The sequence below is a fragment of the Microtus pennsylvanicus genome, chromosome 8 (assembly GCF_037038515.1).
Source record: "Microtus pennsylvanicus isolate mMicPen1 chromosome 8, mMicPen1.hap1, whole genome shotgun sequence".
Taxonomy (NCBI): Eukaryota; Metazoa; Chordata; class Mammalia; order Rodentia; family Cricetidae; genus Microtus; species Microtus pennsylvanicus.
This window is the reverse complement of record NC_134586.1, coordinates 4,557,945-4,584,155: the sequence shown is the minus strand read 5'-3', so window position 1 is coordinate 4,584,155 and position 26,211 is coordinate 4,557,945. Positions and strand designations below refer to the sequence as shown.

Genomic DNA, 26,211 nt, shown 5'->3' with positions numbered 1-26,211 from the left:
GTGCATGTGAGTGTGTGTGCTTATGACTTCTATTGCCCACTGAGGCCATCAGAGGGTGTTGGGTCACCTGGAACTAGCATTACAGGTGGTTGTGATCCTTCCATACAGGTGCTGGGAACTGAACTGTCTCTCTGTTCTGTATTTAACTGCCCTTAAAACATCTGTTAGCTGTGAACCCCTTTTCTCTTCTTACCAGGAGCCCACTATCTGAAGTTAAGTCTAGAGTGGCCACAGTTCTGTGGAGGTCATCTGTCTCAGAAGCAACAATCCAACCTAAGGATGGCATGAACAAGATCATCAGTGTCTCGGTTAACAGCCCTGAAGACATGCTGATAGAGGCAGGCTCCTCCACCTAGCACACGGCTGCATCTAGGGCAGCTTTGCCCGCTCTATGGTGCCACAGGGGAGACTCATAGCCCAAAGATCTCAAGGAGATGCTGTGTTCAGAATTTGTTTATAGTTCGCTGTTCGGAATGTGGGCCACAACATGGTTCTGTTAGTGGTAGCAGGGGTGGAATTAGTTTTACTCTTGGAAGCCTCATGTCTGGGTGTCTCTGGACCTCTAGGTCTTGCACCTTAAAGGAACAACATTTTACTGATTAGCCATCTGTGCCATAAGGGGAGCCTGGAGACCACTGAGCTACAAACTCCGTTAATATCAGTGCCCAGCATATCCTAGTGGGTGGCCGCTCTGACTTACTTGGGAGGCCACTTCCTCCTGTTAAAGAAGTTTCCCATCATTAATATTCACCATTGTTATCCACGGAGGTCACCGATGAGCACCTATGGATTCTTTCTCCGCCCTCGGCAGAGCACGGTTATCATCTCTCATTACCGGTCACCGATGAGCACCTATGGATTCTTTCTCCACCCTCGGCAGAGCACGGTTATTATCTCTCATTACCGCACCTTCCTTCCTATCTTTCTGCAGCATAAAATTACAAGTGAGTATCTGTGTATATGTGTGTGTGAGCACACACTACATGGTGCACGCATAGGCCACAGGTCAGCCTCGGGTGTCATCCTTCAGACACTGTCTGTTTTCCTGAAGGCAGCTCTCTCATGGCCCTGGAGCTTGCCGGTTGATTGGCAGGTGTACCACGAGCTCCACGGCTCCTCCCGTCTCCACTTCTCCAGAGCTCTAAGTCTAAACACCGTCACTCTATGCCAGGCCTTAGAAATTGGGTTCTGGGGTGTGGGACTCAGGTCCTTGTGCCTGCAAGAAAAGCACTTTATTGACTGAGCTACCTGCTCAGGTCTTGTCATCACATCAAAAAGGATAGAAAGTTTGCAAACCACGACTGTGTAGCCTGAGGACAGTTAACATCATAAACACGATGCAGGCCAAGAAACGGGACGTCTCCTTGTTCCTCAAGTAATTTCTGGGCAGGGCCCCACACCTCTTCTTTCAGTCACATGGGACTCTCCCAGTTGTTGAGACCATGGTAAGGTTTTGAGTTTTATGTGCACGGTCTCACCCAGTAGACTTCTTTGGCTGAGACCTTTGGCTCGGAAGGGTGCTGACAGTGTATACTGACGCCACTGCAGCGGTTCATTCCATGTCTAATGGACTCATCTATTTGGTGGGTGATGGACTGGGTGCCTCCAGCGTCAGGGCATGATCAATCAAGACCCAGCTGCCATTATGGCATGTGTCATAACAAATGTGTTTGCAAGCATATAGAGTCACTAAGAAAAGAATTATGGAGTTAAGGGGTAATAGCATGTAAGAATTTTCCATTTTCTTGACTTCTACATTTGGGGCTTCTAGCACAGTACTGAACATCAGTCACAGTAATGAGAATTCTTGCCTCTCTCTAGACTTGCAAGAAACTTGCTTTAGGATTTTGGAATGTTATTTGTCAAGTTGAAATTTTTTAGTTCTAAGTTTTAATATTTTTACTCTTATGGATAAGTATTGAACTTTATAAGGTGTATATTTTATATCAATTGAGATCACTAGCTATAACTTTCTCAACATTTTTATGTGACACATGGTTAAATATTATTATTACTATTCTACTATACAGGTATGAACATTTTCCAGTGTGTATGCACCACGTGCATGCCTGCTGTCCTTGAAGGACAGAGGAGGGCAATAAGTCCCCTGGGACTGGAGTTACAGTCAGTTGTGGACAGCCATGTGGATCCTGAGAGTTGAACACGGTTCCTCTGCAAGAGCAGCGAGTGCTCGTAACTGCTGGCTGTCTCTCCTGCCCCACGATTACGTTTTAAAGGTTAAACCATTTAAAAAATAAACCTAACTTGCCTGCGGCAGTTATTCTAGATACCCTGCACACCAGAAATGCCTCGCTAGGAAATACACGGTGTATGTGCCTTACAATGTCACGGCTGTGACACATTGTGCTCTAGTCTGGGCTAAGTTGTCTCATGCATCCTCGTAAACATCTGAGGTTAGCTGCATCTGCCTCAGCTGGACTGAAGAGCTAAGACTCCTCGGTGTAGTACAAGACACAATTCATCCTGGAATGTGGAACTCATCTGTCTGTTTTCTTAGGACTTGCACACATCTGAACTTTTCAGAGGAATTTCATCCTGAAATAGCAATGAGCTTGTCAGCATCTGTCAGCTTCTGTCCATGTAAAGTTACAGGGAACAAGGGAAACAGGACTCTCCTCCTGCACTTTTGGGAGACCGTCAAACTCTCTTCAGAGAAGCGTAGAAAATAAAAACTGTATATGCCGCACAGTGAGCACGCACACATGGGATGGTGGAGGACTACCATGGCTGAGCACACTCATGGGATGGTGGAGGACTACCACAGCTGAGCACTCATGGGATGGTGGAGGACTACCATGGCTGAGCACTCATGGGATGGTGGAGGACTACAACAGCTGAGCACTCATGGGATGGTGGAGGACTACAACAGCTGAGCACTCATGGGATGGTGGAGGACTACAACAGCTGAGCACACTCATGGGATGGTGGAGGACTACAACAGCTGAGCACTCATGGGATGGTGGAGGACTACAACAGCTGAGCACTCATGGGATGGTGGAGGACTACAACAGCTGAGCACACATGGGATGGTGGAGGACTACAACAGCTGAGCACACTCATGGGATGGTGGAGGACTACAACAGCTGAGCACACTCATGGGATGGTGGAGGACTACAACAGCTGAGCACACATGGGATGGTGGAGGACTACAACAGCTGAGCACACATGGGATGGTGGAGGACTACCATGGCTGAGCACTCATGGGATGGTGGAGGACTACCATGGCTGAGCACACACATGGGATGGTGGAGGACTACCACAGCTGAGCACACTCATGGGATGGTGGAGGACTACAACAGCTGAGCACACATGGGATGGTGGAGGACTACCACAGCTGAGCACACTCATGGGATGGTGGAGGACTACCACAGCTGAGCACACTCATGGGATGGTGGAGGACTACAACAGCTGAGCACTCATGGGATGGTGGAGGACTACAACAGCTGAGCACACTCATGGGATGGTGGAGGACTACCACAGCTGAGCACACTCATGGGATGGTGGAGGACTACAACAGCTGAGCACACATGGGATGGTGGAGGACTACAACAGCTGAGCACACATGGGATGGTGGAGGACTACCATGGCTGAGCACTCATGGGATGGTGGAGGACTACCATGGCTGAGCACACACATGGGATGGTGGAGGACTACCACAGCTGAGCACACTCATGGGATGGTGGAGGACTACAACAGCTGAGCACACATGGGATGGTGGAGGACTACCATGGCTGAGCACTCATGGGATGGTGGAGGACTACAACAGCTGAGCACACACTCATGGGATGGTGGAGGACTACCACAGCTGAGCACACTCATGGGATGGTGGAGGACTACCATGGCTGAGCACTCATGGGATGGTGGAGGACTACAACAGCTGAGCACACACTCATGGGATGGTGGAGGACTACCACAGCTGAGCACACTCATGGGATGGTGGAGGACTACCATGGCTGAGCACTCATGGGATGGTGGAGGACTACAACAGCTGAGCACACACTCATGGGATGGTGGAGGACTACAACAGCTGAGCACACTCATGGGATGGTGGAGGACTACCATGGCTGAGCACTCATGGGATGGTGGAGGACTACAACAGCTGAGCACACACTCATGGGATGGTGGAGGACTACAACAGCTGAGCACACTCATGGGATGGTGGAGGACTACCATGGCTGAGCACTCATGGGATGGTGGAGGACTACAACAGCTGAGCACACTCATGGGATGATGGAGGACTACCATGGCTGAGCACTCATGGGGTGGTGGAGGACTACAACAGCTGAGCACACTCATGGGATGATGGAGGACTACAACAGCTGAGCACTCATGGGATGGTGGAGGACTACAACAGCTGAGCACTCATGGGATGGTGGAGGACTACAACAGCTGAGCACACTCATGGGATGGTGGAGGACTACAACAGCTGAGCACACTCATGGGATGGTGGAGGACTACAACAGCTGAGCACACTCATGGGATGGTGGAGGACTACAACAGCTGAGCACTCATGGGATGGTGGAGGACTACCATGGCTGAGCACACTCATGGGATGGTGGAGGACTACCATGGCTGAGCACACTCATGGGATGGTGGAGGACTACCACAGCTGAGCACACTCATGGGATGGTGGAGGACTACAACAGCTGAGCACACTCATGGGATGGTGGAGGACTACAACAGCTGAGCACACTCATGGGATGGTGGAGGACTACCACAGCTGAGCACACATGGGATGGTGGAGGACTACCACAGCTGAGCACTCATGGGATGGTGGAGGACTACCATGGCTGAGCACACTCATGGGGTGGTGGAGGACTACAACAGCTGAGCACTCATGGGATGGTGGAGGACTACCACAGCTGAGCACTCATGGGATGGTGGAGGACTACCATGGCTGAGCACACTCATGGGGTGGTGGAGGACTACAACAGCTGAGCACTCATGGGATGGTGGAGGACTACCACAGCTGAGCACTCATGGGATGGTGGAGGACTACCATGGCTGAGCACACTCATGGGGTGGTGGAGGACTACAACAGCTGAGCACACACTCATGGGATGGTGGAGGACTACCACAGCTGAGCACACTCATGGGATGGTGGAGGACTACAACAGCTGAGCACACTCATGGGATGGTGGAGGACTACCACAGCTGAGCACACTCATGGGATGGTGGAGGACTACAACAGCTGAGCACACTCATGGGATGGTGGAGGACTACCATGGCTGAGCACACTTATGGGATGGTGGAGGACTACAACAGCTGAGCACACTCATGGGATGGTGGAGGACTACCACAGCTGAGCACACTCATGGGATGGTGGAGGACTACAACAGCTGAGCACACTCATGGGATGGTGGAGGACTACCATGGCTGAGCACACTCATGGGATGGTGGAGGACTACCATGGCTGAGCACACTCATGGGATGGTGGAGGACTACCACAGCTGAGCACACTCATGGGATGGTGGAGGACTACAACAGCTGAGCACACACTCATGGGATGGTGGAGGACTACAACAGCTGAGCACACATGGGATGGTGGAGGACTACCATGGCTGAGCACACTCATGGGATGGTGGAGGACTACAACAGCTGAGCACACTCATGGGATGGTGGAGGACTACAACAGCTGAGCACACTCATGGGATGGTGGAGGACTACCATGGCTGAGCACACACTCATGGGATGGTGGAGGACTACAACAGCTGAGCACTCATGGGATGGTGGAGGACTACCACAGCTGAGCACACTCATGGGATGGTGGAGGACTACCATGGCTGAGCACATACTCATGGGATGGTGGAGGACTACAACAGCTGAGCACACTCATGGGATGGTGGAGGACTACCACAGCTGAGCACTCATGGGATGGTGGAGGACTACAACAGCTGAGCACACATGGGATGGTGGAGGACTACAACAGCTGAGCACACACTCATGGGATGGTGGAGGACTACAACAGCTGAGCACTCATGGGATGGTGGAGGACTACAACAGCTGAGCACACATGGGATGGTGGAGGACTACAACAGCTGAGCACACACTCATGGGATGGTGGAGGACTACAACAGCTGAGCACACTCATGGGATGGTGGAGGACTACCACAGCTGAGCACACTCATGGGATGGTGGAGGACTACCACAGCTGAGCACACACTCATGGGATGGTGGAGGACTACCATGGCTGAGCACACTCATGGGATGGTGGAGGACTACAACAGCTGAGCACACTCATGGGATGGTGGAGGACTACAACAGCTGAGCACACACTCATGGGATGGTGGAGGACTACCACAGCTGAGCACACACTCATGGGATGGTGGAGGACTACCACAGCTGAGCACACATGGGATGGTGGAGGACTACCACAGCTGAGCACACTCATGGGATGGTGGAGGACTACCACAGCTGAGCACACTCATGGGATGGTGGAGGACTACCACAGCTGAGCACACTCATGGGGTGGTGGAGGACTACAACAGCTGAGCACACACTCATGGGATGGTGGAGGACTACAACAGCTGAGCACACATGGGATGGTGGAGGACTACCACAGCTGAGCACACTCATGGGATGGTGGAGGACTACAACAGCTGAGCACACATGGGATGGTGGAGGACTACCATGGCTGAGCACACATGGGATGGTGGAGGACTAAAAACATTTGACTAGCCCTCTTAAAGCAGCTTTAGCACCTGTGTATAAGCACACACACACACACACACACATTCACACACACACGCATGCACACACGGCTGCTGTGGTAGATATAGAATGCTCATTTACATTGCTGTAGAACAAGACAATATGAGAACAGAAAATAATATTAAAATGGAGTGATATGGTAATGGGATCAGCTCTCCACGTAACACTAGAGTTAGTTCCTTTATGCTGTATGATTTTATCACAAAGAGCAGATACGCCTAGTGCAATGCCCTTTCCAGAAGTTAAAAGCAAAGTTGCCATCCTGTGCTGGTCTACAGATCCTTACATGTGCAGTTAATGTCCAGAAGTAAGGGCCAGAGTGGTGTGGTCTGATATACACTTCAGACTAGAACAAGGACAAAGGCTTTAAGGCAGTGGATGTGGCAGTCATCACGACAGAATGTGAGCACCATCCGTTGTGAGGGGTTAGCGTAGGGCGACTTTTACATCCTATTGCATATTTTCACATCCTCAAAAACCGTGGTTGGTATTAATTAGGCGTGGGGTATGTAGACGTTTCTCTAAGTTATCCTATTCTTTAGTATCTAGCTCCTGCACTGTATTTAAGAAACAACTAGAGGCAAAACCACTGTACTCTGCTGAAGTGTCTTTCTTCTGCGACCCAGCAAATGCCTGTTTGTTACAGCGGATAAAGAGCAGGACTTCGAGAAGCTGCAGGTGTGGTTGGTCAGCTGGTCTGCTTTCTTTTTGATGATTGTGTGCGCATGTTAGAAAAACTATCAGAGGATGAACACACAAGGTAACTTCCCCTTGAAGAATTCATTATACGTTTCTTCTTCTTTTCGGCGGGGGGGGGGGGTTCGAGACAGGGTTTCTCTGTAGCTTTGGAGTGTCCTAGAACTAGCTTTTGTAGCCTAGGCTGGCCTCGAACTCACAGAGATCCGCCTGCCTCTGCCTCCGGAGTGCTGGGATTAAAGGTGTGCACCACCACCACCCGGCTTCCTTATAACATGAGGCAGTGACTCAGGAATTTCTTTCCCCAGCTATCCATCTATCATTTAGAACATGTCTGTTGGTGACTGACTTTCGCAATAGAAACCAAAAGAACATCCTGGCAATTCTGATGCATATTTATCTGTGCATATTCATAGCACAGAGAAATAGTTTCTGAGTCACAACAGAAAGCTGCTTCAGGAAAAGTTGAAACTAAATTCATTCGCAAAGCAAGTCATTGAAGGTAATTCATTGGAGAAAACCATATTAGATATCTTGAAACTCTCATGTAAAAATCATGGAATCTGATTAATGGAGATGGGATAATTTAAGATATGAGTTAGCCAGAAATATGCTTAAGCTATTGGCCAAACAGTATTGCAAATAATATGGTTTCTGTGTGGTTATTTTGGGGCTGAGCAGCCGGGAACAAATAAGTGGCTTTTGTATAACAAATTGGCCCCAGGATGCACAGATTAATAGAGATGGGTTAGCTTTAAATATGCTTAAGCTACTGGCCAAACAGTATTGCAAATAATATGGTTTTTGTGTGATTATTCTGGGCTGGGAAGCTGAGAAAGAGCAAATGGTCTCCTACTACAAATTGACACTCCAATGTGTGCTAGCTAAATCCACATAAAATCTGAGAGGGCTTGGACAAGAATTCTAGACACTAAAAAACAAAGTTTAGCCACATTTTTTCCTAAATGGGCTGCTCCTGATTCATCAGTAGTCGGAAAAAAAAAACTACAGAGTTTTGAACCAGCTGCTTCCTGGGCCATGCTGGAGTACACACTCTGACTCTTTCAGGAGATCAAATATTTAAATGGGGTTTGTGAGCAGAGTGTTACAACTTTCTTAATGGCAACATAGACCCAATGTGTGCCTGAAAATTGGGCTGTGAATATGGCTTGTGCTAAACAGACCTCCACCCCACCATGTTGGACTGGGCAGAACCAAAAGGCAAAGCCGCCTCAGAAGCACTTAGCATTTTAAGAAGCGCTTCTGGACAGAAAATAATTGCAGATACACAATAGGACAGATTCAGATATAAAAGACCTCTAAATGAGTCACAGTGTGTTTAAAACACGTACGTAGGCTAGGGAGAGAGAAGAAAAGGAGGACAGAGACAGTAAACGTAATATAAAAGAGTACAGAGAGTCATAGATTAAAGGAATTAAATACTAAACTTAAAAAAAAGTAATAGAGTAAGAAAAATAAGCCATGTAAAGACGGAATATACACAGAGAGTCTAGATTATGTATATCATTGTGTTTTCTTTGAATTCTTTTGACTGTGAAGGAACTAAGTACAGAAAGACATTTCATTTTATGGGCTGCTAAACTAAACCAGCATAAAGGTATCTTGACTTCAGAATTTGGATCTAAGAATAAGTTGCTTTGGAAAAGAGGTTTACATTTGCTTCCACAGAAGATGAGAACCTGTGGAATCCTTCCAGACTAATATGGTTTGAGGGACCAAGACTCCCTGAAATGTCACTGTGAATAACCCCAAAAATACTTTGTCCAACAAAAAGCAGGTTGGAGAAAACTATGCCCAAATTCCCTAAATGAGTGTTTATAAATGTTTGTTTACATTTAAAGGGGATATGATATAGAGATCAATACTTTGCATTGGTATGGATCTTGGTTTATTGATATAAATTTAAAGTCAATTCTGTTACATGTATATTTCTGCTTTTTATTAAGGTATTGTGTTTGTGCAACTCATTTAAATATGCAATGTATAATCAATAAATATAGGTTAATAGATAATCATTTAAAATAGTCAAGCTTGTAGTCATGTTATTTAGGTTTTCTAGATATATAGAGGCATATTTCAGTTAGATAGGTATTCTTCAAATCTTTCAGAGACCTTCAGAATATGTCATTTAAATGTTTCAAGAAGTTAGGACTTTTCATAACAGTGAGACACATCTACTCCTGGCAGCACCAATAACTTCAAGAGAAAGATGGGCACTGAAGAGGCTCCATATGAAGTTTGCTAGCCATTTGGTCAAGGAACTGCTCTTGCCTGGACTGCTTGATATTATGCTGAGTGAATTGGAGATGCAGGATCTGCAGAGAAATGACTGCTGAATTTGCCTAAAAATGAGATGGTCTTTCAGGGTTTCTGCTTCATGAAAGAGTCTGCCAGACATTCTGCAATGTCTGTTGTGACTGACAAACTGCCAATAGAAGGAAAACTGTCTTTGAAATTTCCTGCTTCACAGAAAAGTCTGCAGGATACTGTGAGCCAGTAGGCTGAAGATGGGAGCCCACAACATTAAAGAACTTTGGGTGACTGTTCAGGTAGCGAGATGTCCCTGTCAATTCGAGTGTTTTGGAAGTTGCCTACAGTGTACTTCCTGTTTACTTAGGTAATATTATATCCTTCTGTAATCTTTGTTAAAGTTGAAGAATGGATAGTTATGATTACAGTTTTCCGTTATGATAAAAGATAGATATAAATATTGTAACTGTAATTCTTGCTTGATACCTGTTTTGTTATATGTAATTTTACTATGTTCAAGTTAAAACCTTCCTTTTTATTTAAACAGAAAAGGGGAGGTGATGTGGGATTCCCCTCTGCATGCTGTGATTACCATTGATTAATAAAGAACTGCTTTGAGCCTATGGCAGGGCAGAACAAAACTAGGTGGGGAAAACTAAACTGAATTCTGGGAGAAAGAAGGAGAAGTCAGTGAGAAGCCATGCAGCCCTGCCAGAGACAGATGCAGGAACCTTACCCAGTAAGCCACAGCCACATGGAGATACACAGATTAATGGATATGGGTTAATTTAAGATATTAGTTAGCTAGAAATATGCTTAAGCTATTGGCCAAACAGTATCGCAAATAACATGGTTTCTGTGTGATTATTTCGGGGCTGAGCAGCTAGGAACAAACAAGCGGCCTTTGTACAACAGGGTCCTAAGAACCACGTTTGTCTCTCTGACAGAGGATCTTTGCTTAAGGAAAACCTCGACAATTCAGATTCAGATTTTATTTCATAGCTGGGAAAGCATGGGCATACAACTAGCATGCAGTTTTATGAAAATGGATTATCACTGATAATATCTACTAATTATTATCAATTATTAGAACCCATTATTCCACTTCTAAAGGGGGCTAGTCATCTTTTCTCCAGGAGGTACCAGCAACTCTAACACTGTGGCTTTTAGTGTTTAATAGGAAATTCTAGGTTCATGGTTCTTAGAGGTCACAGACAAGGACAAATATCAAGGTTGTGAGCACTGAGCATGGCCATCTATCTCTCACTGTGGACAGAGATGCCTGTGTATTGTACGCCGGGATTCTGCCTAAGAGTTATTTTTAAATGCACAACTGCCAAACAAGGCTATAAGCTATGGCGTCTCCAGATTACAGCCACTGTGTGAAACTATCTCAGTACTGGAATCTGGTTCCTTCTTGGTACAGGGTTCTTCAAATTCAGTTCTTCTCAAGAGTTTAGGGGCCTGTGGGGAGCCTCAAATACTCTCAACCAGAAGAAGTCACACAAACACAATTCTGCAGCAAGTATAAGGCCCAGGGACTTATCAAAATCCAATCACAGAGTCTGGGTTAAAAATGTCAACTCAGCCAGGCACAGCCATGTATGCTAGTAATCCCAGCCCTCAGGAGGCTGAGGCAGGAGGCTCAAGACTTCAAGGCTATTTGGGGACATCTAGGAGGCCCTATCTCAAAAATCCAAAAAGTAAAACAACAACAACCACCCAGTCTAAGATCCTATTCAGGACGGAACTCCTGGGAGAATGAGAACAATAACTTGGGGTCACTGTTGGGCTCTGTTTACAAGTGGTGGCTATTGGTCTCCTGTTACAGTGTAACACATGGGACCACTTTTCATAAGCCTTCAAGAATTACTACAGGAGCTGAGGCTGGGGAACCGTCCTAAGTTTACAGACAGTCTAGGAGTGAATTTCAGGGATATATAGAGTGAGATCATTTCTCAAAATAAATACACCCCCTAAACAGATCAGCCACATGCTGGCCACGTGATTCTTATGGCTGATCGGTTCAATAACAGGAAGTTAGCTACTCTACTACAGCCACTGCAAGTAAACAACCTATATACTTGCTGTAAGAGCCTTTGTTATAGAGTTGATGATCAGTTCCCCCAAAGGATTCTGTATGGCTTAATCCCCAACACTAACCGTGTTTAGAGGTGAGAATCAGAGGGAGAGGATTCGGGGGCGGGGACAGGATGCAAAATCTGAATAGACTCTAAAGACGGAACTGGCAGATGGGGCTGGATGGAGGACGGAGCTCCCCTGTGGCTGAATCTTATGCTGGCGGCTTCCAGACACAGCTCCTTTTTGTTTGTGGCTGCTGTGAGGTGAACAGTTCCCCCCACCCCACCCCTTCTGTCATGGTGAAAAGCAGGCAAACCACACAGCCCTCTACCTAGCTCTGCATGAGCCAAAATGAATATCTTCTTCAAACTATTTCTCTCAGGTAATAGTCGAGACAAAGAGCTCAAACAGTCTGGCACGTGGGGCTGAGTAGTGTTTAATACTTCGCACATGAGCACAAGCTGTCCCCTTGCTCTCTCCTCTCCCCCGAATCTTCATCTCTTCCTCTCTCCTGGCATATGCTTGCGTATGGCTTACCTGGGGCTGATTCAGGCTTGGCTGGCTGAGGCTTCAGCTGTGCACCCAACCTGCTCTGGGAAAAGTCTGGGTCCTCTGATTCGATGAGCGAACAGTAGGGATGCGGGGAGGCCTCGGGACTGCGGCACCAAGGACTCCGATTGGGTAAAACGGTTGGCGAGATTTCCTTTTCTCTGCGACAAGAGAAAGACCGATTTGAAATCATTTTTTTTTATGTAGTAGTGTTAGTATTGGAGGTGCGATGAGAGAGAAAGCCCATTTAAGGAACCTAGAGGGGGCTGGAGAGCTGGCTCAGCAGTTGCCAACACGGGCCACTCTTCCAGAGAACCTGCTTCAGTTTCCAGCACCCACACGGTGGCTTTTAGCAATCTGTAACTCCCAGAAGTCCTCTGCTAGTCTCTGTGCCTACAGGCTAAACACCCATACATAAGATAGAAATGAACCATAATAATGTTTAGAAAGAGTATGTCTTTCCTGGATCTGGTAGCCAGGGTATTTATTGCGTCACCTATAGCATTTGGCTAAAGAGGAATGGAATTCTGCAACTCTGTCCCTAGCTAGCTGGAGGATAAATTCATTGCATACTTCTGCTTCCACTCTACCTGCTAAGCACATGGAGACGCTGTCACCTTCCCACCTCTCTACAGTTACCTTGCCTCGAATAGCGAATAGCGAGCAGTGCCAAGAGCTTCTTCTTAAGGGGCTCAGGGACCTCAGGATTAACCCTTCAGAGCCTGTACGCAGGTCTCCGCTCTCTTCACAGTGCTACACTGTACTGGAGCCATGGCCCATTGACTGATGATCGTACACGGGCTCCCAGGGCATCCCACAGGCTCGGGTACTGATGGGGAAGAGCTCAATAAATAGGAAATGAAGTATTCTTTACCTTTCAAGAGCAGGGCAGGTGTGCCCTATCTGGCACTGGGAGGACTCTCTCTTCGCTGACTCTTGTTTTTCCTTATTTATGGAGGACGCAGATGCCACTGTCCACCCAAACAGATGGCTTTTCACTGTTGGAATCACTACTGAGCATCTCTCAAATTCAATGTCGGTCTCTAACTTCTCCCATGCTTGCTTCCAGTGGATCGGAGTGTACCAGGCGATCGCCTAACAGAAACCAAGAGGGCTCTCAGTATGAAATATCACTGGAGCTGTATGTCTATACAGCCACAGGCCTACTGCACTGTTATTCAGCTTTGGTTCCGGGTTTCTGTGTCTCCCCCTTGGGCCCTTCTTGTTACCTGGTCTCTCTGGGTTTGTAGATTATAGCTTGGTTATCCTTTACTTTACAGCTAATATCCACGTATGAGTGAGTACATACCATGTTTGTCTTTCTGGGTCTGGGTTACCTCACTCAGGGTGATTATTTTTTGGTTCCATCCATTTGCCTTCAAATTTCCTGATGTCATTATTTTTAACAGCTAAGTAATACTCTATTGTGTAAATGTACAACATTTTCTTCATCCATTCTTTGGTTGAGGGGCATCTAGGTTGTTTCCAGGTTCTGGCTGTTATAAATAAAGCTGCTATGAACATAGCTGAGCAAGTATCCTTGTGGTATGATTGAACATCATTTGAGTGGTATTGCTGGGTCTTGAAGTAGATGATTCTCAATGTTCTTAGAAAGTAACATATTGATTTCCAAAGTGATTGTATAAGTTTGCATTCCCACCAGAAACAGAAGAGTGTTCTTCTTGCTCCATATCCTCTCTAGCATAAGCTGTTATTTGTTTTTGATCTTAGCCATTCTGATAGGTGTAAGACTGTGGAGGCCCAAAAATGTGAGCCTATTCCACCTTGTCTGATGGTCAGAGACTTTGGAGTTTGCTCAGTATTGTTGACAGCAAGTGTAGCTACACATCCTGACTCAGGATATGATTACTCGGGTCTTTTGACATTACGATGGCTCGTGCACGTAGATCCATTCCATCCTGACAGATGGTCAGGATATGAAAGCATACTTTTGCTCCTTCTTTTGTAATATGAGGTTACCTGGGAAATGACTTCCTTCAGGATACTTGGTCTAGGGTGGCTTCACTGCCTAAACAGCAGAATGCTAATGACTTGATATCTCAAAGTGTTGAAGCAATTAACTGTTGAGTTGTCCTTTGGATCATGTTAAAGAAGTCTTTTGTTGCCTTCTCCCTTTGGTACTGGGGTATAAAAGTGTATGGAAAATTAAATGTGGTGATTTCAGTATTCACCGAAACTCCCTCCCAGTACTATTCTATGGTTTCTGTTTCATTAGTTTTAAATATGTCTTTGTGTTCTTTACTTACATTTCTGATCCCCATGAGCCTACCCTGGCAAGAGTTGTATTTGTTAAGATGGAATCTCAGTCATTTTGATTTGCATTTCACTGATGGCTAAAGTTGATGAACATCCCTTCAAGTATTTCTCTGGCATTTGAGATTCTTCTGTTGAGAATTCTCTGTTTAGGTCAATACCCCATTTTTAAATTGGATTATTGTTTTTGATGCCTAGTTTCTTGAGTTCTTTATATATTTTGGAGATCAGCCCTACGTCAGATTTGGGGTTGGTGAAGAGATTTTCCCATTACGTAGCTGCTGTTCTGTCCTACTGACAGTGTTCTTCACCTTACAGAAGCTTTTCAGTTTCATGAGATTTCATTTATTAATTGTTAGTCTTAATGCCTGTGCTACTGGTGTTCTATTTAGGAAGCTGCCTTCTGTGCCAATGTGTTCAAGGCTATTCCCCAGTTTCTATTATTAGGTGCAGTGTATCTGGTTTTATATTGAGGTCTTGATTCACTTCGACTTGAGTTTTGTGCCAGACAATAGATATGGATCTATCTGCACTCTTCTACATGCTGACATCCAGAAATGTCAGCACCATTTGTTAAACATACTTTCTTTTCTCCATTGTATAGTTTTGACTTCTTTGTCAAAAGTCAGGTATTCAGAGGTGTGTGGATTTAGTTCTAGGTCTTCAATTTAATTCTATTGGTCAGTGTGTCTGTTTTTATGCCAATGCCATGCTACTTTTATGCTATAGCTCTGTAGTAGATCTTGAGATCAGGAACGGTGACACCTTCAGCAGCTCCTTTATTGTACAAGATTGTTTTAGTTATCCTGGGTTTTTTGTTTTTCCATATGAAGTCGAGTATTTTTCTTTTGTGGTCTGTAAAGAATTGTGTTGAGATAATGATAGGGACTGCAGTGAGTGTGTAAATTGCTTTTGGCAAAATGGTTATTTTTTACTATGTTAATCCCACCAATCTATGAGCATAAGAGATCTTTCTACCTTCTGTTTTCTTCTCTACTTTCTTTCTTCAAAGACTTTAAGTTCTTGTCATAGTGGTCCTTCACTTACTTGGTTAGAGTTATACCAAGATATTTTATATTGTTTGTGGAGGATTACCTTTTTCCTGATTTCTTTCTCAGCCTTTTATCATTTGTGTATGAGAGGGTTGCTGATTTTTTTTTTTTGAGCTAAGCTTGTACCCAGTCACTTCACTCAAGGTGTTTATCAGCTGTAGCAGTTCCCTTTTTGGGATCACTTTTGTATACTATCATATGCAAATAGTGATACTTTGACTTCTTTTACAATTTGTAACCCTTTGATCTTCTTTTGTTGTCTGATTGCTCTAGCTAGAAATTCAAGTACTATATTAAATAAATATGAAGAGAGTAGACAGCCTTGTCATTCTTGATTTCAGTGGAATCACTTTGAGTTTCTCTCCATTTAGTTTGATGTTAGTTTTGGGCTGCTGTATATTGTTTTTATTATATTTAGGTATTTTCTTTGTATCTCTGATCTCTCTTAGATTTTTATCATGAAGTGTTTTTGGGTTATATCAAATGATTTTTCAGCATCTCATGAGATGATCATGTGTTTTTTTTTTCTTTTAGTTTGTTTATAAGTGGATTACATTGCCAGATTTTCATGTGTTCAACCATCCCTGCATCTCTGCAGTGAAGCCCACTTGATGATGGTGGGTGATCTTTTTGATGTGCTCTTGGATGCAGTTTGCCAGTTAATTTGTTGAGTATTTCTGCATCTGTGTTCAGGAGGGAAATTGGTCTGTAATTTTCTTTCTTTGTTGAGTCTTTGTGTGGTTGGGTATTAGGGCGACTATGGCCTCATAGATTTTGGCAATGTTCCTTATGTTTCTATATTGTGGAATAATTTGAGGTGTACTAGTTTTTAGCTCTTCTTTGAAAGTCTGGTAGAATTCTGTGTAGACAAAGGTTTCTATACTATCTGGTCCTGTAGCTGTTCAGTTCCAAATAAACACAGAGGCTTATATTAATTATAAAATGATTGGTCTATTAGCTTAGGATTTCTTATTAACTAACTCTTACATCTTATATTAACCCATAATTCTTGTCTGTGTCAGCCACATGGCTTGGTACCTTTTATCAGTGAGGCATTCTCATCTTGCTTCCTCTGCGACTAGGTGATGGCTACAGACTGAGCTTTTCCTCGTCCAAGATTTCCCCTATTCTGGTTACCCTGCCTATACTTCCTGCCTGGCTACTAGCCAATCAGTCTTTTATTAAACCAAAACAAAGTGACAAATCTTTACAGGGTACAAGACCATTGTCCCACAGCAATTCTGTCTTGAAACCATCTGGTCCTGGGGTTGTCTTGGTTGGGAGACTTTTAATGACTGCTTCTATTTTCTTAGAGGTTATATGTCTATTTAAATTGTTTATCTGATCTTGGTTTAATTTTGGTATGTAGATTTATCAAGAAATTTGTTCATCTCTTAGATTTTCCAATTTTTTTGGAGTATGACCTAATGATTGTCTGGACTTCCTCAGTGTCTGCTGTTATGTCCCCTTTTCATTTCTGTTTTGTTAATTTGGATATTCTGTCCCTGCCTTTTATTTAGTTTGGATAAGGGTTTGTCTATCTTGTTTATTTTCTCAAAGAACCAACTCTTTGTTTCATTGGTTCTTTGTATTGTTCTCTTTTTTCTATTTTATTGATTTTAGCCCTCAGTTTATTTCCTGTTGTCTACTCCTCTTGGGTGAGTTTGCTTCTTTTTTTTCCTAGAGCTTTCAGGTGTGATTTTTAAATTGCTAGTATGAAATTTCTTTAAATTCTTTATTAGGCACTTGATGCTATCAACTTTTCTCTTAACACTGCTTTTATTGTATCCCATAAGTATGGGCATGTTCTGCATTGGCTTTTACTGAATTCTAGGAAATCTTTAATTTTTTCTTCCTTGACCCTATGGTAATTCAGTTGAGTGTTGTTCAGTTTCCATCAGTTTGTAGGCTTTCTGAAGTTTGTGCTATTGTTGAACTAAGACTTTAAGCCATGGTGAGCCAATAAGATATGGTGGTTATTCCAATTTTTTGTATCTTTTAAGATTTGCTTTGTGGTTAAGTATGTGGTCAATTTTGGAGAATGTTCCATGAGGTTCTGAGAAGAAGGTGTATGCTTCATCTCTTTTGATAATTTTGGTTTGAAGTCTATTTTGTTGGATATTAGGATTGCTACACCAGCTTGCTTCTTTGGTCCATTTAATTGGCTAAGCATCAGTCTTAATCTGAGGCATTTGATTGGCTAATCATTAGTCTTAATCTAGGGCATTTGATTGGTCGACCATCAGCCTCAGTCTGTGTTTCACTGATGATATCTCAAGAGAATGAGTAAGTCACCGAGATTACATACCCTTATGTTTACAGTCAGAGACAATCGTTAGAAGTTCCCAGTCCTAAGCTCATCAAAGGGCTGAAGAGATAACTTAGCAGGGAAGATTGCTGCTCTTATAGAGGACCCGGGTTCAGTCTCCAGCACCTACACCAGATGGTTCACAACCACCTGTAACTTCAATCTAGAGACTATGACACGCTCTGTGGGTACACACATACACATCACAGCACTAACTCAAACACACACCACACAGTATACATTCATACACATACCATACAACACATACTCACATACCACACACACAGCACAGATTCACATACACAGCACACATTCACATACATAGCACACACACACCTACACACACACAGAAAAACACACACACACTAAAATCTTTAAAAACTCACTCTAGCCTGTTCTACATGCAGAGTGACCCAGTATGGCCATGCAGTGAAGGAAGAAGGAAACTCATATCCTGATCAACACAGTGTGGGGGCTAGTGCTTCTGCAGCATAGTAAATTTGTCTTGGAATAAGAAGACAAGAATTTTAGAAAAATCTGAAGACCAGTTTTGAAAAACAAATAGTACTTGACTGTCGTAAGGAGGGATATGGTTAAATCCTACAGGTATGTCCGTGGGTTACTAACTATGCTAGAATCATACCAAGGAAAGCGTAAAAGTATCAAGCATTGGGAAAGAATCACAGATTTTAACATATCCAGTTGTAGTCTGTATAAAAGACAGTCATTTCAAATTAAGAGTATAAGCCCTTCCATTAGCTTAATCACCTCCTGAGTGCAGGGATCAAGACTTTGTGTTACAATTCTTGTGCGAGTTCAGCCTGGAGAATAGGCGAGAATCTCAAGAAATAATTTGCATAAACTGACCAGAGAATGCTGTATCCATTTCCTTCCTTATCCCACACTTCCAGATAGCATCAAAAACAAAACCCACCCCCGACTCTGAATCTGTAGCAGCCTTTATAACACAGGACAGCACAGCTCCTGCTGGCCAGCTGTGAGCACAGAGCGGAGGGACAGCTGCGGAATTTGAGGGGACTCTAGTCATGCTTTGCAGGAAGTGAGAGCAACAGAGCAGAAGGGGAACATGTGGGCTGGCTGTCAGGTAACAACCTTTGACCCCGACACTTACCTCACCGTTGGGTTTGCACAGGATCGTCGTGCAGTCAGGACTGGATCGGAACCTGTTCTGTTCCTCCCAAACAAAGTCTGTTGGTGGCTCGGGCTTTGCTTCTGCTGCTGCGGCCCACACCTTTGAGAAAGCAGTTTGTTGCTGACAACTTAGATCCATAGATGTCACACTGTTAGTAATCTTTCTGAACAGATAAGGTTTTCAGTGTCATTAAAGATGAGAAAGGTCTCCCTGCATTTGCCTGGGCTGGGCTCCAGGGCACACGGGACCCTTGTGTCATGGCCTCCTGCGGCTATCTGTGCTTATAAGTTATTTTAAAATATAATGGAACACAAACAGTGACTGAGCACAGTTTAAACAACTGTCCAGTCCATGGCCTGTGGGCTGCGAGTGACCCAGGATAGCTACAAAGGCAGCCCAACTGCACATTGTAAACTTACTGAGGTATCTTTAAGGGTTTGTTTTGTTTTGTAACTTGATTGTATTGTTGTCCAATGTGAACTTTGTAGAAGACAACGTCTTATCACAATGTCATGCAAAACAAAGATGATATACTCCTACACCCTACTGCCAAGGACTGGACACCCCAGGCTCAGAGAGACATGGGCAGAGTGGAGAACCGACTTAGCATCTGCTCTCTGGGCCAATAATCTCTTGGCTTGTGTTTTAAGAACGTGTTCTCTTAGTGTAGGACCTTAGGATGTAGCTAGCGGACAAGACAAACTAAGACTGTATACTAAACTGGAGAATGGTGTGGAGATGGAAGTGTGGGATCTATTGGTCCCACCATAAATCACAAACATCACAGTACAAAGTCCAAGTGTCCAAGAGGCCGCTGTGCCAAGTCACAGGCTGGAGAGGGGTTTTCTCTTTACACACCGGGCTGATATTCTCAGCTCACAATGTGCCCAGCTCACTCTTCTTCGCTCCTGGTATCCCCCAGCTCACCTTATTATTATCTCATGGTACCCTTGCTCATGGGGTTCAGCTCAAGGTGGTCCTGGCTCATAGTTTTCCCTAGCTCCTGATATTCCTTGCTGATATTCCCAGCACACTAATATAGTTTCAGCTCACAGCATCCTCAGCTCACCATAATCTTAGATCCTGGCATTCTCGGTTCACAATGTTCTCAGCTTCTGGTGGTCCCAGATCATGATATTTCAAACTGATTATATTTACCAGATCACAGAACTCTCAGCTCCTGGAATTCTCACATCATTATATTCCCAGCCTACGGTGTTCCTAGCTCATTATATCCCCAGCTCATGATATTCCACCTCACTCTATTTTAGGAAATGTGATTCCCAGCTCTTGTTTTTCCCCAGATCACCGTATTCTCAAATCCTGGTCAAATCTTGAGATTCCCAGCACATGGTCCTCCCAACTCACTGTATTTCTAGCTCCAAGGGCTCCTAACTCACAGCTTTCCCAGGTCATGGTATTCCCAGCTCAGCTTGTTCTCAGCTCCTGGGATTCCTACATTCTTAATCCACTGTATCTTCTAGACATGGGACTTCCATTCCAAGGTATTCTGGGCCCAAGGAATTCTCACTAACTATTTCTCAGGTCACGGTGTTTCTAGCTTAAAGCATTTCCAGTTCCTGATACTCTCAGCTCATGGTTTCCCAACTCAGTGCATTCTCAGCTCAGGGTGTTCCCAGGACATTGTATCTCTACATGGTATCCAATGTACACTGTTCTCACATCATTGTGTTCTTGGCTCCTGGTGTCCCCAGCCTACAGTGTTTCCAGCTCATGGTGTTCCCAGCTCATGGTGTCCCCACCTCATGGTGTCTCCAGCTCACGGTGTCCCCACCTCATGGTGTCCCCAGCTCACGGTATTCCCAGCTCACAGTGTTCTTAGCTGATGGTGATCCTAGGTCATGTTACTCCAAATTTATGATGGCTCCAGCTCATACTTACTGTCACCGTGGAACTGGCCTGCATCGTGATGTTGTGGGGAAATCGGTACAGGGAAACTGCGTGCCCGTTCACATTCTGTTGGAGAATGTAGTTTCCAATCTCCACTTCTTTGTCTTCGGAAGAGTTAACGAGCCGCACGAACAATCCCTTGACGTTTACATCAGCTATTTTGATGTCTTCGAGAGAACTAAAATATAAGATATAGAAGGTGGGTTTGGGTAGAAAGGTCTTTGGTACATAGTAAGAACTCAGTAATACAGTGCCTGCCTATAATCTCAGCACTCAGAAGAGCAGCAGGAGAATCACAAGTTCAAGGTCAGTCTAGTCTAGGCAGCAAGCTCCAACCTAGCTAAGGTGTCATGAGAGCCCCAAAATGAAATAAAGCCCAGATAATGAATGGATAGGCTATAGATGGAACTTGCAGATTTTTTTAATGATTTACTTTTGTGTGTATGGGTGTTTTGCTTGCATGCATGTCTGTGCAGTACACGTGTGTAGTATTCAGCCACTGGGTCATGTGGACTAGAGTCACAGACAATAGTGAGCTGCCATGTAGGTGGGGGAAACTGAACCTGGGTCCTCTGGAAGGGCAGCCAGTGCTCTTAACCACTGAGCCATCTCTCCAGCCCCCGAACTTGTGTATTTAGCAACCTAAGAAAACAGTCTTGACCTATTAGAGCAGTAATAATATCCATTTGACATAAAACAAAGAAAACCCAAGATGTGCTCAGGTGCCCAGTGTTACAGGAAAGCGTGGTTACAGCTTGCTCTGCGTCTTGCTCTCAAGAGAAGCCACCATGACACCAAACACTCAAAAGGAAATCAAGGGGCTGGAGAGATAGCTCACTGGCTAAGAGCACTCTCTGGCCTTTCAGAGGGCCTGGGTTTGGTTTCCAGAACACACAAGATAACTCCCAACCTCTGGTAACTCCAGTTCGGGGAGCTGATGCCCTCTCCTGGCCCCAAGGACATCACACGCATGTGGTACAGTCATACATGCAGGCACTCACACATATGCATAAAAAAGTAAGTCTTAAACTACGGACACCAAAAGTTAAAGCACAGAGCTGTTTCTTGATAAAGTGACCATGAGGATGAACAGCCACTGTGAGTTCAAAATAATCTGGATGCGACATTATACACACATAATGGCATTTTTGCCTCTAATTTGTATCTAGACTATAGTATGTTACAGAGCCTGTGTTAGCTATGGACACATCTGCATTTTTCAGAGTGTCGCTTGCAACACGCCTGAAGGTCATGACTGGCTTGTAGTGTGTTAGAAACAGCACCAACATTTCTCAGCTGATTATAATAATTCAAGTTGTTCACATATCAGTCATTTGACAAAAACATATTTGCATTGCTTTATCTCTCTATTTTCCCTCATTTTCTTATCTATATGCCAAATTTAAAATGTTATTGCATACATGTGTATGAATTTGCTTGTTCATATGTGGGAGGCCCACGTGTTTGCACATGCTCATGAGTGTGCGTGTGGAGGCATGAGTTTGATGTTGGCTGTTTTCCTCTATCACTCTGCCCTCATCCCCTCGAGGCAGCAGCTCTTGCTGAATGCAGATGGCTCTTTTAGCTGGTCTGGCTAGCCTCGCCCGGAGGTCTCCTGTCTTCCCTTTCTGAGCACTGAGGTTGCAGGAAGCCACTAAGCCTAAGCAGCTTCTACACAACTTATGGGGACAACTACTCACAAGTCCCTAGTGGTACCTCTGAGCTCACCCTTCTGACCAGCTGTGAACTGAACTGTATCACTGCCTAAAACTGGCCTGACGTCCCTCTCTTCTCCTCATGACGTCTCATGCCCGCATTCTCCTGCTTCCCCCATGTCTGTTTGTCTGGGTGGCCACCGTCCTTAGCAGGCCCTCATCTCTGTGTGACACAGTCACAGCACCCCAACAGGTTTCTCCAGTTCTTCCCCCTTCGAATGCTCTCCCTTTAGCTTCCAGAACAATCTTTGTGCAGTCCCAATCTGACATTGCCACATTCCTACCGGAAACTCTGTGACTTCCTTTCAGAGACCAAACCACTTCCTACCTCAGACTTGGCCTGCGGCCACAGAGAATTCCTTGAGAGAGCATAACCCCTGTGGCTGCGCACGGCTCTCAGGGCCAACACAAGGCTGGTCCTGCCTCCTGCTGCCCACATCCTTGCCAGCCCTTCCATTTGAGAACAATTAACTTTTTCAGTACCACGATTACAAAATGTGTCATGATTTCAATGCGCTCGCCCCTGACCTGGCCACTTAGTTTTCCTTTTTGGCAAACTACATTTAATACCACTTTATTCACCTTTGTATCAGTTATTTTGCATTTTCATAACTGATTGATAGTATAATGTTTAATCTATGCACACACATCCCCAAGGCAGAGGCCACAGCTCTCTCTCAAATCAGTTCAGGGACTGTATGAGCTAATCTTCGTGGCTGTGCTATGAAGTCACAAATGCTATCCCTGCTGGTTGCAGCAAGGGCCTGGACACTGAGAGGGTCTATCTGCTCTATTGACGGGGCTTCCAGCCTGTGCCTGGGATGAACAACCAGATCACACTGCTTTGCAGTATTTACTTTTTTCCTTTTTTGATAATTCTTCCCTTATTTTCTTTCTTCAGTGTTGTGCTAGCTGCGTTTAAACTGTTGTGGTAGCCTAATGTACCCATCTTTCACCTCGAGGCCTGTGACTATGCTCTTGAAAAGCCGGAGAGGTTCTGCAGCCGCAAAAGTGTAGGTTGTAAGAGAGAGACTACCCTAGCTTTTTAACAGGCCCCCAATCCAATGAGTCCTTAAAGTTCAGGGAGTAACTCCAAGTGAGCAGCGGGACGACCTGAGCACACTGCTGCTGCTGTTGGTGGTGAGCAGCAGGAACGACCTGAGCACACTGCTGCTGCTGCTGGTGGTAGTGGTGAGCAGCAGGGACGACCTGAGCACACTACTGCTGCTGCTGGTGGTGGTGGTGAGCAGCAGGGACGACCTGAGCACACTGCTGCTGCTGCTGGTGGTGGTGAGCAGCAGGGACGACCTGAGCACACTGCTGCTGCTGCTGCTGCTGGTGAGCAGCAGGGACGACCTGAGCACACTGCTGCTGCTGGTGGTGGTGAGCAGCAGGGACGACCTGAGCACACTGCTGCTGCTGCTGGTGGTGGTGAGCAGCAGGGACGACCTGAGCACACTGCTGCTGCTGCTGCTGCTGGTGAGCAGCAGGGACAACCTGAGCATACTGCTGCTGCTGGTGGTGGTGAGCAGCAGGGACGACCTGAGCACACTGCTGCTGCTGGTGGTGGTGAGCAGCAGGGACGACCTGAGCACACTGCTGCTGCTGCTGCTGGTGGTGAGCAGCAGGGACGACCTGAGCACACTGCTGCTGCTGGTGGTGAGCAGCAGGGACGACCTGAGCACACTGCTGCTGCTGGTGGTGAGCAGCAGGGACAACCTGAGCATACTGCTGCTGCTGCTGGTGGTAGTGGTGAGCAGCAGGAACGACCTGAGCACACTGCTGCTGCTGCTGGTGGTGAGCAGCAGGGACGACCTGAGCACACTGCTGCTGCTGCTGGTGGTGGTGGTGAGCAGCAGGAACGACCTGAGCACACTGCTGTTGCTGCTGGTGGTGAGCAGCAGGAACGACCTGAGCACACTGCTGCTGCTGCTGGTGGTGGTGGTGGCTGCAGGGCCTGTGTGTGAACACTGAGGACTCCATGATGATGCTCGGCCAGGAAGTGGGACCCCAGTCCCCAAGCCAGAGGAACTGCATTTGGCTAAGTCTGAAAGAACTTGATCCCAGGTTCTCAGCCAGGGCCTTAGATTAAAACTAAGAACTTGATCCCAGGTTCTCAGCCAGGGCCTTAGATTAAAACTAAGAACTTGATCCCAGGTTCTCAGCCAGGGCCTTAGATTAAAACTAAGAACTTGATCCCAGGTTCTCAGCCAGGGCCTTAGATTAAAACTAAGAACTTGATCCCAGGTTCTCAGCCAGGGCCTTAGATTAAAACTAAGAACTTGATCCCAGGTTCTCCCCCGAGCTCAGCTGTCTGATACCTGGCTGTGACTTCGTAAAACTCTAACAATAAAAGTCAGGCAAACCAACCCAGTCTTATACCTACAGAATTGTAGTGAGGGCCAGCAAGATGGCGCAGCAGGTAAAGGCCCTTGCTGCCAAGCCTGCTGACCTGAGTTCTATGCTTGGAATCACATGTTGGCAGGAGACACAGGAACCCCCGGTCGTTCTTTAGTTTCTACATGCGTGTGCTCGCTCCCTCTGCCCACCCTCTCTCTCACACACAGATAACAAACTATGTTCAAAGAGAGGTGCTCTTCCGCTTATTTTAAGTCAGGAAGCTGGTGGCAACAGAATAAAACTAACACACACACACACACACACACACACACACACACACACACGTATGATTTAGGAGCACCAAGTCAGAACCGCTGCCTATCTGGCCTGCAGGTTTCATCCCAATGCTCTTCTTGAAGACTTATTTCAGTGTCCCTTGTCACTGTCTCCTCCTCTTCCTCTTCTTCCTCACAGTAAATCAGCTGTGCGGCAATGTTTTCACTGTGTCTTTGAAGATGTCTTTAGATATTTAAGCATGCTCTTTCAGAAGTCTTTACAATGGACCTGTGTTGTCTGGCTTCTTTCTTTATGTGCTGTGAGTTGGCAACGGTCATTGAATCTTTGGCTTGTTGTCTTTAGTGCTTTGGGAGAAATTGTCTGTTCCTGGGAAAATAGTTCATCCACATATTCATTCTGTTTCCTCCTTACTCTTCCGTAACCACAGCCATAATGAGATTTTTACATTTTATTTATTTGACTACATTTATTCATGTGTGTGTGAGCATGCATGTGTGTGTGTGTGTGTGTGTGTGTGTGTGTGTGTGCATACATACAGGTGCTGCTGGTGTGTGTGTGTGTACATACATGCAGGTGCTGCTGGTGTGTGTCTGTGTGTGTACATACATGCAGGTGCTGCTGGTGTGTGTGTGTACATACATGCAGGTGTGGCTGGTGTGTGTATGTGTGTGTGTGTGTACATACATGCAGGTCCTGCTATAAGTATGTAAAGTCAGAGAACAGTTTATGGAGTTGGTTCTCCTTCCATCATAGGCACCCCTGAAATCAAACTCTCAAACCCACTTTTATTTTTTATAGAACACATTTTTTTTCTTTTTAGATTTCCTTTGT

The 26,211-nt window shown here is 45.4% G+C and overlaps 1 protein-coding gene across 1 annotated transcript in view; it reads right to left on the bottom strand.

Annotated features, from left to right (window-relative positions):
• Lmntd1 (lamin tail domain containing 1) overlaps positions 1–26,211 on the bottom strand; it is a 50,208-nt gene that overhangs the window by 10,106 nt on the left and 13,891 nt on the right. The window contains exons 4-7 of the mRNA XM_075982157.1: positions 21,020–21,206; positions 19,097–19,216; positions 13,205–13,425; positions 12,319–12,491 (exon numbers count right to left, since the gene is read on the bottom strand). Coding sequence (XP_075838272.1) covers positions 12,319–12,491; positions 13,205–13,425; positions 19,097–19,216; positions 21,020–21,206 — 701 coding nt within the window. The remainder of the gene's footprint in view (positions 1–12,318; positions 12,492–13,204; positions 13,426–19,096; positions 19,217–21,019; positions 21,207–26,211) is intronic.